We start from the raw sequence: 22861 nt of genomic DNA on the forward strand, positions 1-22861 counted from the left end.
CAAAAAGCAGAATACACTGATATAAGAAGATAAACTATAAAAGAAAGAAAATAGGATTTTGCTAACATCAAAATACAATAAATTAGATTAAACCATAAAAACCACTCAATAGGATTTTATAGCTAATAAAATCTGAATTTATTTTATTTCAAAATTGAGTTGTTAAAAAGAGTAAAACTTTTTAACAAGCTTAGTTCATTCTGAATCCAATTACTTAAATCCACAGAACGTACAGAAAACCAATACTGTATCTTTTTTTTTTTGAGACAGGGTCTCACTGTCACCCAGGCTGGAGTACAGTGGCAGGATCTTGGCTCAATGCAGCCTCCATCGCCCAGGTTCAAGCGATTCTCCTGCCTCAGCCTCCAGAGTAGTTGGGATTACAGGCACGCGCCACCACACCCAGCTAATTTTTGTATTTTTAGGAGAGATGGGGTTTTGCCATGTTGGCCAGACTGGTCTTGAACTGGCCTCTAGCGATCCGCCTACCTCAGCCTCCCAAAGTGCTGGCATTCAGGCGTCAGCCACCGTGTCTGGCCAGCAATACTGTATCTTATAGTTCACCAAAAAGAACAACTGAGGAAGCATTTTTTAAAAAGAGGAGGAGAATTTTATCATCCATAGATTACTTACAAGTATTATAACCTATGATTATAATGAAGCAAAACTTAGTACAAAAACAAAAAAATAAGCTCAATGTTGCTATTCTAAGACATATTTCCTTGTATGTAGCTTTGATTAACTTTTGTATAAGTGAAAGACAGTCATGCTTTTGGCTAGCATAACAACTCTACATATGAAATTCCAATCTTCTGATAGTTCATTAAAAAACAATTGCAAACACTATAGAGTAGCCAGCTAAGCAAAAAAAAAAAAAAAAAAAAAAAACAGCCCAGAAAACTTCTAGAGTGTTTTGTTTGGAAGAGACAGGATCTCACTCTGTCACCCAAGCTGTAGTGCAGTGGCACGATCATAACTCTGCAGCCTCAAACTCCTGGGCTCAAGTGATCCTCCTGCCTCAGCCTCCTGAGTAGCTGGGGCTACAGGTACGCACCACCATATCCTCTAATTAAAAAAATTAGGGGGGGCCAGGTGCAGTGGCTCACACCTGTAATCCCAGCACTTTCCAGTACTTTGGGAGGCTGAGGCAGGCAGATCACCTGAGGTCAGGAGTTCAAGACCAGCCTGGGCAACAAGAGCGAAACTCCATCACAAAATAAATACATAAATACAATACAATACAATACAAGTTACAAAGGAAAAAAAAAAAACAAAAAACAAAGTACACAGGCAACAAAGAGCACAATGAATGTAATGGTACCTCACATTTCAATACTAAAAACTGAAATTATGTCAAGCACTCTCTCAGACCACAGTGGAATAAAACTGGAAATCAACTCCAAAAAGGACCTTCAAAACCATGCAAATACATGGAAATCAAATAACCTGCTCCTGAATGAGCACTGGGTCAAAAACAAAAGCACAATGGAAATTTAAAAATTCTTCGAACTGAATGACAAAAATGACACAACCTATCAAAACCTCTGGGATACAGCTAAGGTGGTACTAAGAGGAAAGTTCATAGCCCTAAACGCCTACATCAAAAAGTCAGAAAGAGCACAAACAGACAATCTAAGGTCATACCTCAAGCAGCTAGACAAACAAGAACAAACCAAACCCAAACCCAGAAGAAGAAAGGAAATAACCAAGATCAGAGCAGAACTAAATGAAATTGAAACAAAAAAAAAAAATACAAAAGATGAATGAAACAAAAAGCTGGCTCTTTGAAAAGATAAATAAAATTGATAGACCTTTAGCAAGATTAACCAAGAAAAGAAGAGAGAAAATCCCAATAACCTCACTAAGAAACAGGAAATATTACAACTGATACCACTGAAATACAAAAGATCATTCAAGGTTACTACGAACACCTTTATGCACATAAACTGGAAAACCTAGAAGATATGGATAAATTCCTGGAAAAATACAACCTTCCCATCTTAAATCAGGAAGAATTAGATACCTTGATCAGACCAATAACAAGCAGCAAGACTGAAATGGTAATTTAAAAATTACTGATAAAAAAAAGTGCAGAACCAGACGGATTCACAGGAGAATTCTATCAGACATTCAAAGAAGAATTGATACCAATCCTTTTGATATTATTCCACAAGATAGAAGGAACCCTGCCTAATTCAGCATCACCCTAATACCAAAACCAGGAAACGACGTAACCAAAAAACAAAACTACAGACCGATATCCTTGATGAACATAGATGCTAAAATCCTTAACGAAACACTAGCTAACTGAATCCAACAACATATCAAAAAGATAATCCACCATGATCAAGTGGGTTTCATACCAGGGATGCAGGGATGGTTTAACATATGTGAGTCAATGAATGTGACACACCACATAAACAGAATTAAAAACAAAAATCACACGATCACCTCAATAGATGCAGAAAAAGCATTTGACAAAATCCAGCATCCCTCTATAATTAGAACTCTCAGCAAAATCGGCATACAAGGGACATACCTTAGTGTAATGAAAGCCATCTAAGACAAACCCACAGCCAACATAATACTGAATGGGGAAAAGTTGAAAGCATTCCCTCTGAGAATGGGAACAAGACAAGGATGCCCACTCTCACCACTCCTCTTCAACATAGTACTGGAAGTCCTAGCCAGAGCAATCAGACAGGAGAAAGAAATAAAGGGCATCCAAGTCAGTAAAGAGGAAGTCAAACTGTCACTGTTTGCTGACAATATGATTGTTTACCTTGAAAACCCTAAGAAGTTGTCTAGAAAGCTCCTAGAACTGATAAAAGAATTCAGCAGTTTCCAGATACAAGATTAATGTACACAAATCAGTAGCTCTTCTATACACCAACAGCGACCAAGCAGAGACTCAAATCAAGAACTCAACCCCTTTTACAACAGCTACAAAAAAATAAAATAAAATACTTAGGAATATACCTAACCAAGGAGTCCAAAGACCTCTCCAAGGAAAACTACAAAACGCTGCTGAAAGAAATCAGAGATGACCCAAACAAATGGCAACACATCCCATGCTCATGGATGGGTAGAATTTATATTGCAAAAATGACCATACTGCCAAAAGCAATCTACAAATTCAATGCAATCCCCATCAGGATACCACCATCATTCTTCACAGAATTAGAAACAACAATTCTAAAATTCATATGGAACCAAAAAAGAGCCTGCACAGCCAAAGGAAGACTAAGCGAAAAGAATTCTGGAGGCATCACACGACCTGATTTCAAACTATACTATAAGGCCACAATCATCAAAACGGCATGGTACTGGTATAAAAATGGGCACATAGACCAATGGAACAGAAGAGAGAACACATAAATAAACCCAAATAGTTCAGCCAACTGATCTTTGACAAAACAAACAAAAACATAAAATGGGGAAAGGACACCCTTTTCAACAAATGGTGCTGGGATAATTGGCTAGCCACATGTAGGAGAATGAAACTGGATTCTTATCTCTCATCTTATACAAAAATCAACTCAGGATGGATTAAGGACTTAAACCTAAGACCCAAAACTACAAAAATTCTAGAAAATAACATTGGAAAAACCCTTCTAGACATTGGCTTAGGCAAGGATTTCATGACCAAGAACCCAAAAGCAAATGCAATAAAAACAAAGAAATAGCTAGGACCTAATTAAACGAAAGAGCTTTCGCATGGCAAAAGGAACAGTTGACAGTGAGTAGACAACCCAGAGTGGCAGAAAATTTTCATAATCTCTACATCTGACAAAGGACTAATATCCAGAATCTACAATGAACTCAAACAAATCAGAAAAAAAAAGTCCCATCAAAAAGTAGGCTAAGGACATGAATAGACAATTCTCAAAAGAAGATACACAAATGGCCAACAAACATATGAAAAAAATGCTCAACATCACTATGATCAGGGAAATGCAAATCAAAACTACAGTGTAATACCTACTTTACTCCTGCAAGAATGGCCATAATCAAAAAATCAAAAAACAGTAGATGTTGGTGTGGATGCGGTGATCAGGGAACACTTCTACACTGCTGGTGGGAATGTAAACTAGTACAGCCACTATGGAAAAAAGTGTGGAGATTCCTTAAAGAACTAAAAGTAGAACTACCATTTGATCCAGCAAGCCCACGACTGGGTATCTACCCAGAGGAAAAGAAGTCATCATTCGAAAGATACTTGCACATGCATGTTTATAGCAACACAGTTCACAATTGCAAAATTGTGAATCAAAATTGTAGAACCAACCCAAATGCCCATCAATTGACAAGTGCATAAAGAAACTGTGGTATGTATAGATGAAGGAATACTGTGCGGCCATAAAAAGGAATGTATTAACAGCATCTGCAGTGACCTGGATGAGATTGGAGACTATTATTCTAAGTGAAGTAACTCAGGAATGGAAAACCAAACATCATATGTTCTCACTGATAAGTGGGAGCTAAACTATGAGAACGCAAAGGCATAAGAATGATACAACGGACTTTGGGGACTTGAGGTGAAGAGTGGGAGGAGGGTGAGGGATAAGACTACAAATATGGTGCAGTATATACTGCTCAGGTGATAGGTGCACCAAAGTCTCACAAATCACCACTAAAGAACTTATGTAACCAAATACTACCTGTACCCCAATAACTTAATGGAAAAATAAAATAAGAGATAATCCTGGTGCCTCCATATTCCAGGAAAATAACTTTATATCCAACTTTCATGCTAACTGGTTGAATCTCTCCACTCTTTCCTTTAGAGCCTGATCCAACAGCAACAGCTATTACTGTTGCTTGTAATACTTTTCCTTGAGATTTTTCTGGAAGCATGATGCCTCCTTTGTGTGTGTGTGTTGTTTGTTTTTGGGTTTTTGTTTGTTTGTGTTTTTTGTTTTTGTCAGGTCAGCCAGGCAGTAGTGCAGTGGCACAATCATGGCTCACTGCAGCCTCGACTTCCCAGGCTCAAGTGATCCTCCCGCCCATTTTTAAATTTTTCATAGAGACGAGCGTTCATTATGTTGGCCAGGCTGGTATCTAACTCCTGGACTTAAGTGATCCTCCTGCCTCGGCCTCCCAAAGTGCTGGGATTACAGTCATGAGCCACAGTGCCCAGCTGTAATGCCTCCTTTGGTTGTAGTTTCTGCAGCACACCTTTCAACCAATACTTGGTCAGGGTGGAAGAAACTTCCAAATGCTTGTCCTGCCATGACTCCTGACACTACAGCTTGTACTCTGCTCTCACACCCAAAACATTTTTTTATTAAAAAGGAAGAGAGCAAATTAAAAATCCCAAAGCTCACTGCTCTTATGGAGATTCAGCCATTTTACTTGATTCAATGTTCTCTGAATTTTTGCAAGTCTTTCATCCATTTTCAGAATTCTGAAAATTTTGTTTTTGACATTTTCTGCTTTGTGGAGGAGACTTTTGAATGTCTATGTTATAATTCTAGAAGTAACTCTCAAGGCTTTGGTTTTGGTATTTCACATGCAGCCAGTGCTGTGCTAATGCTTTCACTTGATTTATTTAACCCTTACAAAAGCTCATAAAATAAGTACTATTATTCACATTTTGCCAGGTGCAGTGGCTCATTCCTGTAATCCCAGCACTTCAGGAGGCCGAGGCAGGTGGATCACTTGAGGTCAAGAGTTGGAGACCAGCCTGGCCAACATGGCGAAGCCCCGCCTCTACTAAAAATTCAAAAATTAGCCAGGTATGGTGGCGCATGCCTATAATCCCAGCTACTTGGGAGGCTGAGGCAGGAGAATCACTTGAACCTAGGAGGTGGAGGTTGCAGTGAGCCAAGATCGTACCACTGCACTCCAGCTTGGGAGACAGAGTGAGATTCTCTCTCTCAAATAAACAAATAAATAAATAATCCACATTTTACAGATGAAGAAACAGAGATTAAATTAGCAGGAACTTACCCAGAATCCCACAACTAAATGATAAAATTTAAACCCAGGCACATTATTCCAGAACTTAAGCACCAAATTATACCCTTCCTATCAGCCTTATCCAAACAGCCAAGAGATAAGAAGTTTCAGCATCAGCAATATTTATGAAATATAAATATGTCGATTAGGCCAGATGCAAAAAAAAAAGGTATGAAGAGATGACAGTATCTCACAGTATATATTCTCTACTTTACGTAACATTTCCCCTCATATTTTAAGGAATATATGTTATGCTAAAGGGCAACTTCTTGAGGCTAAGAAAACTAAACAGCTTTTTAAAAATAACTTAGAATGAAAATTCTTTAGATATTAAACAGTTTTAAATTTTTGTACCACTGTCAAAACAAATAGGACCCAAATACATGTACTATTAGTATTCTCTATTCTCTATTAGAGAAAAATCCTAAGAAGTAAACTGGGGGCCAGGTGCGGTGGCTCACACCTGTAATCCCAGCACTTTGGGAGGTTGATGTGGGCAGATCACTTGAGGTCAGAAGCTTGAGATCAGCCTAGCCATGATGGCGAAACCCCATCTCTACTAAAAATACAAAAATTAGCTGAGTACGGTGGCACATGCCTGTAATCCCAGCTACTTGGGAGGCTGAGGCAGAATAATTGCTTGAACCTGGGAAGCAGAGGTTGCAAGGTTGCAGTGAGCTAAGATCACACCACTACACTCCAACCTGGGTGACAGAGTAAGACTCTGTCTCAAAAAAAAAAAAAAAAAGAAAGAAAACTAAACTGGGCTCCAATTAAACCCTCTACATGAAATAATTTCTAACAATAATAAGAAGACAATCCAACAATGGGAGATTCCAGAGTTGAGTCTTGAATTATTGATCTACCTTGCTTATTTGTTGGTTTGGTTGAAGTAATCATTTAAAGAAGCCTCCTAAAATAGGACTGCAGCTGTGAGAATATATCATATTGAAGATTTGATACTAGCAAACATTATTGACTCTTCAGAGACAACGCCAGCTCAGAAACATTTATTTAAATCATTAATCTTAAACTTTTTTAAGCAAAAAGAAACTCATTAAAACATTGGCTGAAATTCTCATTTCGGAATACATCACATAGGAAGAATTTTTCAACAAAATTCCCAAACATGTTTTAAAAGGTTTTAGAAAAAAATTAACATTTAAATAGAGCTGAGAAGTTATTTCAGAAGCAGCGGTCAATAATGCAGTTAATTTCAGCTATGGAAGATGCAATTTACTATGAAAAGGGGGTCCTTTTTCTTACTAGCTGAAATTTCCTATATATTTTGAAATTTTTCTTCTCCCAAAAGGCTACATTTTAAAAACTCATTTTAATATTTTCAAAAAGAAAAGTAATACTATATTTGTTTACACCAAATCATCATCCTACCTTTTGTTATTTCCCATATTTCACAAGTACCATAAATATGACCATAAAAGAAATCAAGCAAGGCCCGGCGCGGTGGCTCATGCCTGTAATCCTAGCACTTTGGGATGCCAAGGTGGGTGGATCATCTGAGGGTCAGCAGTTCAAGACCAGCCTGGCCAATATGGCAAAACCCCATCTCTACTAAAAATACAGAAATTAGCTGGGTGTGGTGGCAGGTGCCTGCAATCCCAGCTACTTGGGAGGCTGAGGCAAGTGAATCACTTGAACACGGGAGGTAGAGGTTGCAGTGAGCCAAGATTATGCCATTGCACTCCAGCCTGGGTGACAAGAGCAAAACTCCATCTCAAAAAAACAAACAAAAAAAAGAAATCAAACAAGTCAACAACAACAGCAACAATAAAAACAGAAAAATAGATAATTCCCACATATGAAGCAACCAGTGAAAACTGTGTTTGGGGATTAGCTAAAGATTTCAAACATCCTAAATTACTCCTCTTGGGCCCCATGAGGTACAAGATGGACTGAGCCTTATCCTCCTTGGCATGTAATGACTTTGCTAAATTTGAAGTAATATTTTTTAAAAGCCTTAATCCAGACCAGGTCCTCTGAATGACCATGAATGAAATGTCTGAAGTTTCAAGATTATTACAAGTAGGGACATGAAATAGGCTAAGTTCTATTTTAATGTGGACCATTTTATACATGTTTACATTCTCCTTTCAAATCAATCACCTAAAATTATAAATAAGACTTACAGTTAAAGAAAGCAGGCTGTTAACAATCTGTATCCCTTAATAGACAATAGGAACTTAAAATAGCCACCCTCCAAATTGGGTCTTCAATGATTCTCTCACCCTGGTTACTCACATCCCATCCCACATTGAATAGGGCTAACCTGTGTAACCAACAGCACATTGTGGAAATGACAGAACGAGATTTCTGAGGATAGGTCAAAACAGTCATCACTTCCACCTTGCCCTCTCTTGGGTTACTCCCTCTGCAGGAAGCCAGGTGCCATGCTGTAAAGATACTCAAATAGTCCTATAGAAAAGTCTATGTGGTGAGAAACTTAGGTCTTCTGTTAATGGATAGCACCAACTTTCCATTCATAGGAGTGAGTTATCTTGGGAACAGATCTTTCAGCCCCAGTCAAGCCTTCATACTTTTTTTTTTTTTTTTTGCGACAGAGTCTCACTCTGTTGCCCAGGCTGGAGTACAGTGGCACAATCTCGGCTCACTGCAACCTCCGCTTCCCAGGTTCAAGCGATTCTCCTGCCTCAGCCTACTAAGTAGCTGGGATTACAGGTGTGTGCCACCACATTGGCTAATTTTTGTATTTTTAGTAGAGACTGGGTTTCACCATGTTGGCCAGGCTGGTCTAGAACTCCTGACCTCAGGTGATCACCCATCTCGGTCTCCCAAAGTGCTGGGATTACAGGTGTGAGCACCACGGATGGCCATGCCTTCATACTTTCATAGAACAAAAATTTTAAGTGATAGATGTAGCCCTCTCTCCCTTTTCAGGTTATAATTATCCTAAATATTCATCTTTGTCGCTTTGTAAATTATTATTGGTGTATTTTTTAAGCATATCACTATTTTTTATTTTCATTTAAGCCAACTAGCTGTAAGCTATTTAGACAAGATGTATGATTCACATTTTACACTTTAATACAAATTTCAGAATGTAAAGTATATTTTCTATTGTTCATATTTTATCTGAAATACAATATTTATAAAACAAACAGCTCGTGCAACAAAACCAACGTTATTAGAAGAGTTAAACTGTTTATTTAAAAAAAGGTTTTTTTTAGAGACAGGGTCCCGCTCTGTTGCCCAGGTTGGAGTGCAGTGGTATGATCATAGCTCACTGTAACATCAAATTCCTAGGCTCAAGGGATCTTCCTGCCTCAGCCTCTCGAACAGCTGGGACTTCAGGCATGCACCACCACGCCAGGCTTTTTGTTTTTTAAATAGAGACAAAGTCTCATTATCTTGCATAGGCTGGTATTGAATGCCTGGCCTCAAGTGATCCTTCTGCCTCGGCCTCCCAAAATGTTCGTATTACAGGCACGAGCTACCACATCTGGCCAAAATTATTTTTTAATGGTTGTAGTGGAGCCAATTTTCCTCATTATGTACCTACAGGGAATTAACACACTCTTATGGTTCTGGAATACAACAAAGAATGTGGTATTGATAAGTACATACTATATATAAATTCAGCCAAACATCCATATCCAAACATCCAAGATGTAAGACTGACTTTTGATTTTAACCTAAAATTTTGAAAATAAATTTAAAAATGCCCTCCAAACTACTGGTAACACATTCCTTTACAGTTTTATGCAGCAGGTTCCAGGAATTACAGTTTTCTGTGCTTCCTTAAATCTTTCTCTTGGGGTAGGCATCAATCATCTTGTTTCTCAATATAGCTCTTTGCATTAACCTGCACTATCTGCCTGGCCAAGTACCTGTCTCTAGCTGACATTACAGTTTCTTCGTTGTTCCTCTTTGCAAACTTGCTCACTGCCTCAGGTGGTCTCTCTTGTTCTTTACCCTTCTCTTGCCTTTCTGTGAGTCGGTGTTTTGCTCCCAGTGATGATTCAGAATTAGAGGGTTTCTCCTAGTTTCTTTCTTTGTCCTTTGTCATGTTTCTCATTTTGTTGGATCTTTCTTGGTCAAGAAATTCATCCTATGCCCTAGAACTTGGGCTGCTTTCCTTTCTGAAGGTTTCTTTCTGAAGATTGAACACTTACTTCTTGTTTTTCTCTATCTCTGTATTTATCATTATTTTCATATCTTTCCTTCCTTACTTTCATATGCTCTTCCTTTGCTTTGCTTTTCTCTTCCTTCTCTCCTTTCTCACTGTGTCGGTTCTGATCATTTTGTTGTCTCTCTTTCTTGTTCTCTTTGGGAATATTTCTCCCCGTCTTTCTCCCTTTTCCACACTCTGTCACTTCTTTCTCTTTGGTCCCTCGCCCTTGGTTTATCTTCCTGTTCATGCCTCTTCCAATGGGAATCTCTGTGACTGGCCTCCTGTGCCTATGAGAATCCCTTTCTTTCCGGTAATCACGGTCAGTGTAATGGTTCTCCTCATCTCTGGATTGCTTCTGTTGGTGCTGATCTTCCCTTTTCTCATGTCCTCTCGACGTTCGTGATCCTTTCGTGTGGTGTCTGGCACTGTGCCCTATTTCTTCACTAGGTGACTGAGAGTGGTTTTGATTCCTGTGGTGCTTGGGGGTCATTCTCAGGGATCTCTACGACCTTTTCCCTTCTGCAGTTCACTCTAGTTTCTTCTATTTCATCATCCTTGCTGCTCTTAGCATCAAAGTCACTGTCTGCATCTGGGTTTTCCTCTACTTTCAGATCAGTTTGAAGAATGCATTTCTCTTGTATTCTGTTTTTTGAACTTACTTCATCAGAGTAGCCCCTTGATTTCTCTTCCTTTATACCAGATCTGGCTTCACGAAAGCTGCATTTAGGTACTTCCTCTTCACCAACTGCTTGATTTAATAAGTGCCTATAAAATCCACCGAGATCTTTCTGCTTGGTTACATCCAAACATGCTTCCAGCGCAGCAGCCCTCTTTTTTCTTTCTTCTTCAGCTGTCTCTTGCAGTTTTTTCTTATATGCAGATGTCACAATGTCTCTTTATCATCAAACTCTCCCTTTTCCATTTCTCGTTCTCTCTGTATTTTCTTTTCCATTCTTTTTTCCTGTTCCTTTTTTCTGATCTCAACTGCTTTTAGCAAGTTGTGAATATACTTGGGCTTTCGGTCTTTCCCCAAAAGCAATTTGGGATTGTTTTCCTCTTATTTTTTTCTGCATTTCATCATAAATACTGTCATATTCATACACAGTAGCATCTTCTGCAAGGGCCTTCTGGATTCCAGTTTGGTCTGTTTCATGGCCTGCTTCTTAGTAGCTTCCTTCTAAAGGCTTTCACTCATGGAGGTCTCATCATCATCATCAGAATCATTCCCAAACACTGATGTTTTTTGCAAAACAGGATGCAACTGCTGTGTTTTCTTTGGCAAAATAAGCCCATACTGCCTGCCCAGAATCACCATCTTGCTCCCGTAACTGCTGAACGTGGCCCTACTATTGGTGTAGTTTTTGGATTGCTATAAATAAGTGTTGTCAAATCAGAGAGGTGGATATAGCAAAAGTTTTCCAAGGTTCCATTTAGAGTACAAGTAGAGGTATCTAAATTATTTTATTTTATTTTATTTTTTAAGACAGTCTCGCTGTTGCCTAGGCTGGAGTGCAGTGGCACAATCTCGGCTCACTGCAAGCTCCGCCTCCTGGGTTCACGCCATTCTCCTGCCTCAGCCTCTCAAGTAGCAGGGACTACAGGCACCCGCCACCATGCCTGGCTAATTTTTTGTATTTTTAGTAGAGGAGGGGTTTCACCATGTTAGCCAGGATGGTCTCGATCTCCTGACCTTGTGATCTGCCTGCCTTGGACTCCCAAAGTGCTGGGATTACAGGTGTGAGCCAGCATGCCCGGCCGTGGTATCTGAATTATAAAAAATAAAATTTTCAGCCGGATACAGTGGCTCACACCTATAATTCCAGCACTTTGGGAGGCCGACGAGGGAGGATTGCTTGAGCTCAGGAGTTTGAGACCAGCCTGGGCAACATGACAAGACCCCATCTCTATTTAAAAAAAAATTTTTAAATAAAATTTTCTTTTTAAAGAGAAGCCTATGATTTCTCTATTAAACACATATACACAATTGCAGAGTGGTAATTCTATAAAAAATGGAATCTACAGCTAAAAACTGCTCTCTGCAATATTAGTTTCTACCTATTAAATGACAATATCTTTAACAGATGGAAGGATTAGGAGTAAAATGGGAAGGTATCTTAACATCAAAAAGACTTTTCAGAGCTTGAAAGAAAACATTACGCTAAGTGAAAGAAAGCCAAATACAACATATCACATGGTATGATTCCACTTATAAGAAATGTCCAGAATAAGGCAAATTCATAGACTCAGAAGGTATTCGGTGCCAAGGGCTGGGGGGGTAAAGGGAGTTGGACAGTGACTGCTATTGGGTAGGGGTTTGTGTTTAGGGTGATAAAAATGTTCTGAAATTAGAAAGTAGTGCTGGCTGCACAACTATATAAACATACTATAAACCACTGAACTCTATATTTTAAAAGGGTGAATTTTATGGCATGTGAATTACTGTCAAGAAAGCTATATTTAAAAAAAAAAAAAAAAAGCTTTTCATCTGTGGTTCCAAACCAATGTTTGGCAAAGCTTATACAGGAAAATCTTGTTAATCACTTTCACAAATGATTGATCTAACTTATAGAAAAACCTATACCAGAAATTGTTTTAATCTAACTAGGCAAGAAACCTTTCTGGTAATCCTGAAAAGGTTTTCGAATGATCAAAAACTGTTTAACTTCCCAAAGGGTTCTGATTCTATTAACTTAGTAACTTTCTTCATTAAAACAATTTTCCCTAATTTAACCTTAAGTGCTTGGCATATAGTTAAAAATAATTTAACAAACATTTCTTATAAAATAATTTATCCTGGAACATTCACATTCTGAGACCATACATTTATACCATGGAAGCATTCTTAGGGTATTTCTTGAATAGTAAGTCCTTTTTGTGTATATTCATGCATTTTGTTTTCCACAAGTATTTAATAATTTTTATTAAATCTTATTAAACAATAAATTTAAAGTAAGTACAATCAACACTTAGCAAAATATTTTTTAAAGTTGCATATTAGAAAGAAAACTTTGGAGCAATTAGGTATATTGTTCCTCACAATGGAAAAAAGTGCAAAGTGAAAAGCAATTTTTCTCCTTACAAACGACCTAGGACATAGCATCTACAGAATAGAAAGACAAATATGTATACAATGAACAGTAAAAGGAAGAGGAAACAGCTTTCCCATAGAACAAGTAAATATATTCTGTCTACTGCAAACTTATAAGTGGAAAAATTTTTTTAATGTAAACAATTAGGAGATGATACTGTAAGTGATGGCTGAAATATACACATATAGAAAAACCTTGAGAGGATAAAAGATATTATGAATCAGTACTGCTTTTAAAAAGGCAGATCCAAAGTTTAAGGTACAGGTATTGGAATATCTAAAGCTTCCAAACTAGAGATAAAATTCACACATCAGTTATAGATGTGTAATACTACTTTTGTGCATGTGTGTGTGAGACAGAGTCTCACTCTGTTGACCAGGCTGGAGTGCAGTGGTGCAATCTTGGCACACTGCAACCTCCACCTCCCAGGTTCAAGTGATTCTTGTGCCTCAGCCTCCTGAGTAGCTGTGATTACAGGCATGCACCACCATGCCCGGCTAATTTTTTAATTTTTTGTAGGGATGGGGTTTCACCATGTTGACCAGGCTGGTCTCAACCTCCTGACCTCAGGTGATCTGCCCGCCTCGGCCTCCCAAAGTTCTGGGATAACAGGAATAAGCCACTGTGCCTGGCCAGATGCATAATACTATTTCTATGAAAAAAGAGCACCTAAAATTATTATATCCAAAATCTACTGCAAAAAATGCAAATATTCGGAGATAAAATTGGCTACATGTAACTTTTAAAGCTGTTTTAAGTACAAAAATTAAAACAAAAAGATGACCTCTTTGCAAGCAGTCTCTTTTGGTAAAAAATTTAAATGTCAGTGAAACATAAATTATCCACAGATTTATAATTCAGTAATCACTACTGTTTATTTATGGTTAGCCTTTTTTCCTCTGCCTATATACTTATATATCACGCACGTTTCTGTTTCCTTTTTACAAAATTGTAATCATACAATCAATATAAAACTTTACATACTAATCTTTTCACTTAACATATGTTCCCATGTCATTAAAATTATTGGAAACATGTTTATAGCTCTATAACATTTCTAATTACAGATGTGTCATAATTTGGCATTAGATTGTTTTCAGTTTTTCATTGTTACTAAAATGCCACAGTGAATGTGTGTGTGTGTGTGTGTACATACATATATATCTATATCTATCTATCTATCTATCTATATCTATCTATCTATCTATCTACATTTTTTTTTTTTTTGAGACAGGGTCTTGTTCTGTCACCCAGGCTGGAATGCAGTGCCAAAATCATGGCCCACTGCAGTCTTGACCTCTTGGGCTTAAGGGATCCTCCCACCTCAGCCTCCTGAATAACCAGAACTATAGGCTACTCACTACCACATCTGGTTAATTTTTTAAATTTTTTGTAGGGACAAGGTCTCACTATGTTGCTCAGGCTGGTCTCAAACTCCAGAGCTCAAGCAATCCTTCCACCTCAGCCTCCTAAAGTACTGGGAATACAGTTGTAAGCCACTGCACCTGGCCAACAGTGAATATTTATATATATACAATCTTTGAATCTGATCACCTTCTTAGAACAAAAATCTAGAAGTATGATTTCTGAACTAGAGAAATTGAACATCTTTAAGACTCTTGATATAAGTTGAAAAATTGCTTTCCATTAACATACTAATTTATATGCCTCACCCATAATCTACAGTATATGAAAGGGCCCATCTAAACCATGTGTTTACAGGTCCATCTCCTTAAAGAGAGTGTAAGCTCCTGTAGGAGCTTATTTTCATGTTAGATTTATTCATTTTTGTATCCTGGCACCTACCACATGGTACATGCTAAATAAATAGTGACTGAACTGAATTACAGTATAATGACAAGACTGTTGTTTCCACCAAAAAAGAAACAAATCCTCATTAGGAACACACATGTCCTACCTCTGCTGCAGAAGCAAAGGAATCCGTGGATGCAATGCTCAAGGTGTCTCGCAGGCCAAAGTCATCCACGTTACCCTTCATGGTGATATCTGTATCGTTATCTTAAAAGTAAAAGGTGAAAAGTTCAGAAAGCGATATTCCACATCATTGTGGTATTATTTCACATTCCATAGTTTGATTTTGATTTTTTCCTCAGTCTTTATTTAGACTACTAGTGTCAAAAGGAAAACAGTAAGTATCCATTGTTTAACTGAATCTGAAACTCTGCCAAGTAGGGGAGACAGTGTTACAAAGCAAATATTCATTTTTAATTTAAAAAGGAATTAAGCTTAATTTTTTATTAAAAGGGCTTTTTAGTACATAATAACCAGAGCTGGATTATCTACTATACATGGTAAAGTCAGCATATATCACAGCTAGTTTGAAACAGAGCAATTTATTTGCAAGTAGTCTTGCCCAAATTAGAAGAACTTGTAGGTTCATTTAAATCAACTATATTATTAACATAAAATATCCGGCCTGTCACTTGTGATAAGCTGATCAATTAAAACAATTCACGGTTGGGTGCAGTGGCTCACACCTGTAATCCCAGCACTCTGGGAGGCTGAGGCAGGCAGATCACCTGAGATCAGGAGTTCGAGACCAGCCTGGCCAACATGGCAAAACCCTGTCTCTACTAAAAAAATACAAAAATTAGCCAGGTGCGCACCTGTAGTCCCAGCTACTTGGGAGGCTGAGGCATGAGAATTGCTTGAACCCGGGAGGTGGAGGTTGCAGTAAGGCAAGATCACACCACTGCACTCCAGCCAGGGGGACAGATCAAGACTCCGTCTCAAAAACAACAACAACGACAAAAAAAAAACAATTCAAGAAGATATTTGTGGCTTTTTCAGGCTTTAGTGAGACCTACTTTAAAAACTGAATGGTCAAAAACAATCAGACCTAGGTCCTTGATGTTTACTCTGGTTACCTGAGGGTCAAATATAAATGCCCCCAAAATTTTAAAAGGTTGAAAAAGTTCAAATTCTTTGGAATGGTTAATCTCACCCTATCAAGACAGGCTGTTAGCAACACTTGTCATTCAGAATGTGGGTATGAATATCCTCATGTACTACTATCAGGAATCTAATTGTTAACATTAAATTTTCAAACAAATACTTTCCTGCTTACATATGTGACTATAATGGAGAAAACAACTGACAAACTTCAAAATGTATCATAAGTATGAAAGAGCAAAGAATAAAACATATATAGATTTTTCTTATTTTGATTCTGAATCTGCCAAATTTGTCAGACACTATCTTCTTTAAAATGAAACAAGCTGGCTGAGGTAGCTCATACCTGTAATCATCCCTCCTGCTGAGGCAGGAGGATCACTTGAGTCCAGGAGTTTTGAGACCAGCCTGGGAAACACAGTGAGACCTCCTCAAAAAAAAAAAAAAATAGCCAGGTGTTGCGGCACATGCTCAGGAGGCTGAGGGAGGAAAACTGCTTGACTCCAGGAGTTTGAGGCTGCAGTGAGCTATGACTGCACCACTGCACTCCAGCCTGGATGTCAGAGTGAGACCTTGTCAAAAAAAAAAAAAAAAAAAAGAAAAAGAAAAGAAAGAAAGAGAGAGAGAGGGAGAGAAAGGAACAAAGAAAGAAAAGAAAAGAGAAAAGAAAGAAAGCAGAAGTCTCCTTGGCTTGGATTCATCCAAATTTTCATTTCATAATTTTTCCAAAATTAAAATTTATTACCTCTACTAGAAATCTGTCAAATTCTGTTCAAAACCCTAAGTACCAAAAAACACAACTTGTGACTCTACCCAGGAAGTATGGGGTTTTTTTAATTCAAAGCATCAATCTGGCTTCAATTAAATGTTTAAATCAAAAGTTGTACAATCAATTATATTCCAAGCTCTACCAATTATATTCCAAGCAGAAGACAGAATAAACCACAATTGGTACAAGATTCATTCCTATTAAGTACCAAAAATAACCATACATGTAACATATTTTTTTCCTACTTTATGTTTGGCGAGATCAGACTTTACATTTTAAGTATTTACCTTCCAAGTTTAAATTATAATTGTTTTCAGATGACGTTTATATTAATCCTTTTAAAGTACCTAAAACTTTTCATCTTAAAAATCTTTCTACTACTAAATGACTATTAATGGGATAAAATCTGAGGTTAAATTATTCCATTATAAAAATACTTTAGAAATTTACATTTTTCCATTAAACTAGAGAATAAAACAACATAATTGTTTCACACTTATAAATAGCTATCAAACTGGTATCTTGGGACACTTAATTAGCCAGAAAAACTCCCACAACTCTCTTTTCAGTGCATATTAAGGCTTTTTAAACACAAATACACACACACTGAGCTTTTATACAAAACTTAATCCTCGTGTACAACCTTCAAAGCGTTATCTTAATTATTTTCCATTCTCAGTATTTCACAAAAAGAAATCACAGTTTTACAATTTTCATTATGTCATGGCATTATCAAAGTGGGATTAAATTTTATTTTATTTTATTATTTATTTGAGACAGAATTTTGCTCGTTGCCTAGGCTGGAGTGCAATGGCGCGACCTTGGCTCACCACAAGCTCCACCTCCCAGATTCAAGCAATTCTCTTGCCTCAGCCTCCTGAGTAGCTGAGATTACAGGCATGCACCACCATGCCCGGCTAATTTTGTATTTTTAGTAGAGACGGGGTTTCTCCATGTTGGTCAGGCTGGTCTCCAACTCCCAAACTCAGGTGACCAGCCCGCCTCCGCCTCCTAAAGTACTGGGATTACAGGCATGAGAGCCACTGCACTCGGCCGAGAGTGGGATTAAATTTACAAGTCAATTAACTCTTGTTTCCATATGGTTTTTGCTATTTTCAGAGTAGAATACAGACATTTATCTAGTGTCACTTTACCTTTCAGACATTACCCATGAGATGTTAAAAGTCTGTTTTACTTTAGTCAACAGTAACCAGCTATTCAATGTCATCCAGATCAGTTACCATACTTGTACTTTATTTTTTAAAAAATCTAACAAAGAAAAATGGCTCACTTCCAGAGGAACTAGAAGGATTTACTCATTAAACCAAGTCCATAAACCACAGACTATACCTCTTATTTCAGTAATTGTTATGATTCCTGGAATGGCAGCTAAATGATTACAAAGAGAAATAATACATCTGTTTTTTAGATACAACAATAAAAAGTACAAACAAAGAATCTTGGGCAATATCCCAAACTAACTGCTTTCATGCATCAATTAAATTTTAAAATACTCTTTCTTAAAAGTATCATAAACTCTTGGCCAGGCACAGTGGTTCACGCCTGTAATTCCAGCACTTTGGGAGGCTGAAGCAGGCAAATCTCTTAAGCCCAGGAGTTCAAAGCCAGCCTGGGCAATATGACAAAAAATTAGCTGGCACAGTGGCACGCACCTGTAGTCTCAGCTACTTGGGAGGCTAAGTGGGAGTATCACTTGAGTCTGGGAGGCAGAGGCTGCAGTGAGCCAAGATTGCACCACTGTATTCCAGCCTGGGTGACAGAGCAAGGGTCTGTCTCAAAACAAAACAAATAAAAAGTTTTATCAACTCGACTGTGGTACTGAAAGACAGTGACAGCATGGAAAACTGAAAACCAAAGGCAGCTGGGTGCAATGGCTCATGTCTATAATCTCAACACTTTGGGAGGCTGAGGCGGGAGGATCACTTGAGCCCCAGGAGTTCAAGATCAGCTTGGGCAATAGAGACTCCAGCTCTACAAAAAATTTAAAAAGTTAGCAGGGCATGGTGGTGCACACCTAAAGTTCCAGCTTCTCGGGAGGCTGATGCGGGAGAATCGCTTGAGCCCGTAAGTTCAAGGCTGCAGTGAGCCATGATCGTGTCACTACACTTCATCCTGGGTGACAGAATGATACTCTGTCTCTAAAAAAAAAGAAAAAAACCAAAGGCTTCATCTTAGTCAATATTTCAGAAACTTCTGAATTTTTCTCAGCCAAAAAAAAAAAAAAATCCTAAAACCACAGTGAAATATCATTACATACCTACCAGAATCACTAAAATTGGGGAAAAATGGTTATTATTATTATTTTTTTTTTGGTCGAGGATGTACGGTCAGTGGAAACTCTCACACACCACTGGTGGAAACAACTGGCAGAACCACTTTGAAAAGTTTGGCATTACCTATGAAAGTTCAAGATGGCTTTCTCTATGACCTAGCAATTCTACCCTTGGGTGTGTTTGACAGTAATGCATGCTTATATGCGTAAGAGTGTTCATAATAATACTGTTTATAATAGCCCCAAACTGGAAAAAAAACCAAATGTCCAAATATAAACAAACCGTAGTATATTCATACAATGAAATACTACACAACAATGAAAATAAATGAATTGCAGCTACATGCAGTAACATGCATCAATCTAACAATATGCTGAGTGAAGAATTACATGCAGAATTCATTCATAATGAAAAACTATTATTAAATTCACTCACGCAAAATTCAAAAACAGACAAAACTAAACACACTTAGTGATAAAATTATTTTTAAAAGCTAGAAGGTGACCGGGCGCAGTGGCTGATGCCTGTAATCCCAGCACTTTGGGAGACCAAGGTGGGTGGATCACCTGAGGTCAGGAGTTCGAGATCAGCCTGGCCGACATGGCGAAACCATGACTCTACAAAAAATACAAAAATTAGACAGGTGTGGTGGCAGGCACCTGTAATCCCAGCTACTTAGGAGTCTGAAGCACGAGAATTGCTTGAACCCAGGAGGTGGAGGCTGCAGTGAGCTGAGATCGTACCACTGTACTCCAGCCTGGGTGACAGAGTGAGACTCTGTCTCTAAATAAAAAATAAATAAATAAATAAGCTAGAAGGTAATTAGCCTGAGCATCAGCACAGCTGCACTCCAGCCTGGGTGACAGAGTGAGACTCTGTCTCAAAATAAATAAATAAATAAATAAATAAATAAGCTAGAAGGTAATTAGCCTGAGCATCAGGACAGTTGCTCATTCTGCAGGTGACTGGAAGGGATTACAAGAAGACCCATCTGGAAAGTTGGTGATGTTTTACATTTTGCTGTACATGATAGTTACATAAGAATGTGTGATAAATCATTGTACTTTTTTGTTTTGTGCACTTTCCTCTAAGGATTTAAATAGAAGGAAAGAAAAGAAAGCAATATCAACTATATGTCTTGGTCCCAAATAGCTGAAAGCAGAAAAGGCTCAATCAGAGCTTCAAAGGCAGGAGGAAGGAGGGTAAGACAATGAATGCTTTCTATATTTCAGTGTTGCCAATGATGCTGTAAATTATTACCAGACACGAATTTTATAACCTGATTGACAAAGCATCTATAATGATGCTAGATTCAAAAGTCAAAAGACTTGATGAGTGTTAAATATAACAGCAAATTGAAAATAATTTATTTGTACCCTGTAGTGAATACCAACAATAGTAGTAGTGTATAATGCCAAATACATACCACTCATAACCTTTTTTCTCTAGCTCTGCCACCTTACTTTGCTATTTAGTGATTGGTTTAGAATTTTAAGTGGGAATGTTTAAGTGGGGATAACCAAATACTTTCAAGAAGGAGAAGACATGGAAACTAAGGAATGTCTGCTATTTAATCATAACAATAGAAGCGTGATGCGATTAATCAAAATAAACATTTATTTTTCACTCAATACTTGCCAGATACCAAGGTACATGCTTTACATATATTATCTTATTTTCAATCCCCACAATAACCCTTTGATGAGGTAGATACTATTAGTTTTCTCATTTTATGTATCAGGAATCTAAGGCACAGAGGGGCTAAGTAGCTGCTACATACTTACACATCTAAGAATGAGAATGGTAGTATTCAAACTCAGGTCATCTGATACCAGATGCTATGCTATAAAACTATGGAGCCCTGGTGTCCAATACAGTAGCTCCTAGTTACATGTGTCTATTAAACACATGAAATGAGATGTGCAGTAAGTGTAAAGTACATAATAGATTGTGAAGACTTAGCAACAAAAAAGAGAAAACATCTTATTAAAACATACTGGGTTTAAGAAAATATATTATTAAAATTAATTTTATCTGTTTCTTTTGAGCCTTTAATGTGGCTATTAGAAATTTTAAAATTACATTTGTGGCTCACATTATATTTCTATTGGACGTTGCTGTTACAGCATTTGTTGTTCATATTTTAACTACAGTGCAAAGAGCTTACAAGTTCTTTAGAAGACTCAGATTCAGCTTATATTTTTTGAGTCACTATTATGTGTCCAAGTAATACTAAGTGCTTTCACGGACTATTCTACTTGACATATGTAATCATTAGAGAAGAATAGCCTAATTATGTATATTGAGTTTTTGTAACTTGGGAAAAAAAGCCATTTTCTAATCAAATGGCTCCTCTATTGGTTTCCAAAGCTTTCCATTATCTCTGATTATCCTACCTATCCAACGTTCTTTTCCATTAATTACTTTAAAAAAAAAAAAAGAAAAAACTTTCTGCTTTATCTGAGGGTATGTTGACCATATCCCCACTTGTCATACAGTAATGTAATGGGTAAAAGCGTGGTTTCTGATTCTGCCAGCCAGCACCTGGATCCTGATCCTAAGATTTGCTACTTACCACCTAGGTAAACTGAGGATAGCAATATTAATTTCCTAGAATTGTTGCAAAAGTTAAATGAGATTTGTGGAGGCACAGTACTTGGTCCATTGTGAGTATAAAATAATTTTTTCTATTACTATCATTACCAAATGCATTCTTTATTCAACCCTCTGGTTCCTCCTGTTTCTACTCTACATATATCCTACTCTCCTTCTGCTCCCTTGCCCCATGCTACCCACAAGCACTTTTTTTTTAATACTCAGTTCAAGTATTATCCCCTGTAAACATCCTCCAAAATTTATCTAATTTTTTGCTCCTATGTAAGGCAGTATAGCAAAAGCATTAAAACTATGGGTTCTAGAGCTTGAATTCCAATACTGACTCTGTTACTTACTAGCTGTGTAACCTTGAGCAAGTTTCTTATCTTCTCTGTTCCTCAATATTCCCACGTGTAACATAGAGTGGAGGGACTTTACTTTCTTTCCTTTCCCTTTTTGTTTTTCCTGGTGGTTCGATACAGTTCTCGGGAGATTACTGAACACATAACAAACACTTACATATTTGTTCATGTAAACTAAAATTTATTATTATAAATGGACCGTCCCCAGGACATGAAAATCTCTAGAAAGCCTATCATATACTTACGCTGGGTCATTTTGCCTATGACTTTAACTTGCTTTCAGAACCCTGTTAAACTTCTTACGTTTCTTTTTTTTTTTCTTTTTTTCGAAACAGAGTCTCGCTCTGCTGCCCAGGCTGGAGTGCAGTGGAGCGATCTTGGTTCACTGCAACTTCCACCTCCCAGGTTGAAGCGATTCTTGTGCCTCCGCCTCCCAAGTAGCTGGAATTAGAGGTGTGCACCACCACACCTGGCTAATTTCTGTATTTTTAGTAGAGATGGGGTTTCACCATGTTGACCAGGCTGGTCTCAATCTCCTGACCTCAAGTGATCCACCCAGCTTGACCTCCCAAAGTGCTGGGATTACAGCTGTGAGCCACCACACCTGGCTTATTTCTTAGGTTTCTAATAGCCAGCCCTAAATTAACTAAACTTATACTACTATCTTGTAAACCTGAAATATGCAGCTTACACTCCTTAATGAATGATAATGAACATTAGAAGTTCAT

The 22861-nt window shown here is 37.8% G+C and overlaps 1 protein-coding gene and 1 pseudogene across 4 annotated transcripts in view; both read right to left on the reverse strand.

Moving 5' to 3' along the window:
- Positions 1-22861, reverse strand: part of MIGA1 (mitoguardin 1) — a 92257-nt gene that overhangs the window by 18740 nt on the left and 50656 nt on the right. For all 4 annotated transcript variants that reach the window (XM_024237491.3, XM_024237483.3, XM_024237498.3 and 1 more), the window contains exon 8: positions 15119-15219. In XM_024237491.3, the coding sequence (XP_024093259.1) occupies positions 15119-15219 (101 nt within the window). The remainder of the gene's footprint in view (positions 1-15118; positions 15220-22861) is intronic.
- Positions 224-13020, reverse strand: LOC129050504 (nuclear speckle splicing regulatory protein 1-like; annotated as a pseudogene).

Source organism: Pongo abelii, chromosome 1 (genome assembly GCF_028885655.2).
Source record: "Pongo abelii isolate AG06213 chromosome 1, NHGRI_mPonAbe1-v2.0_pri, whole genome shotgun sequence".
NCBI lineage: Eukaryota > Metazoa > Chordata > Mammalia > Primates > Hominidae > Pongo > Pongo abelii.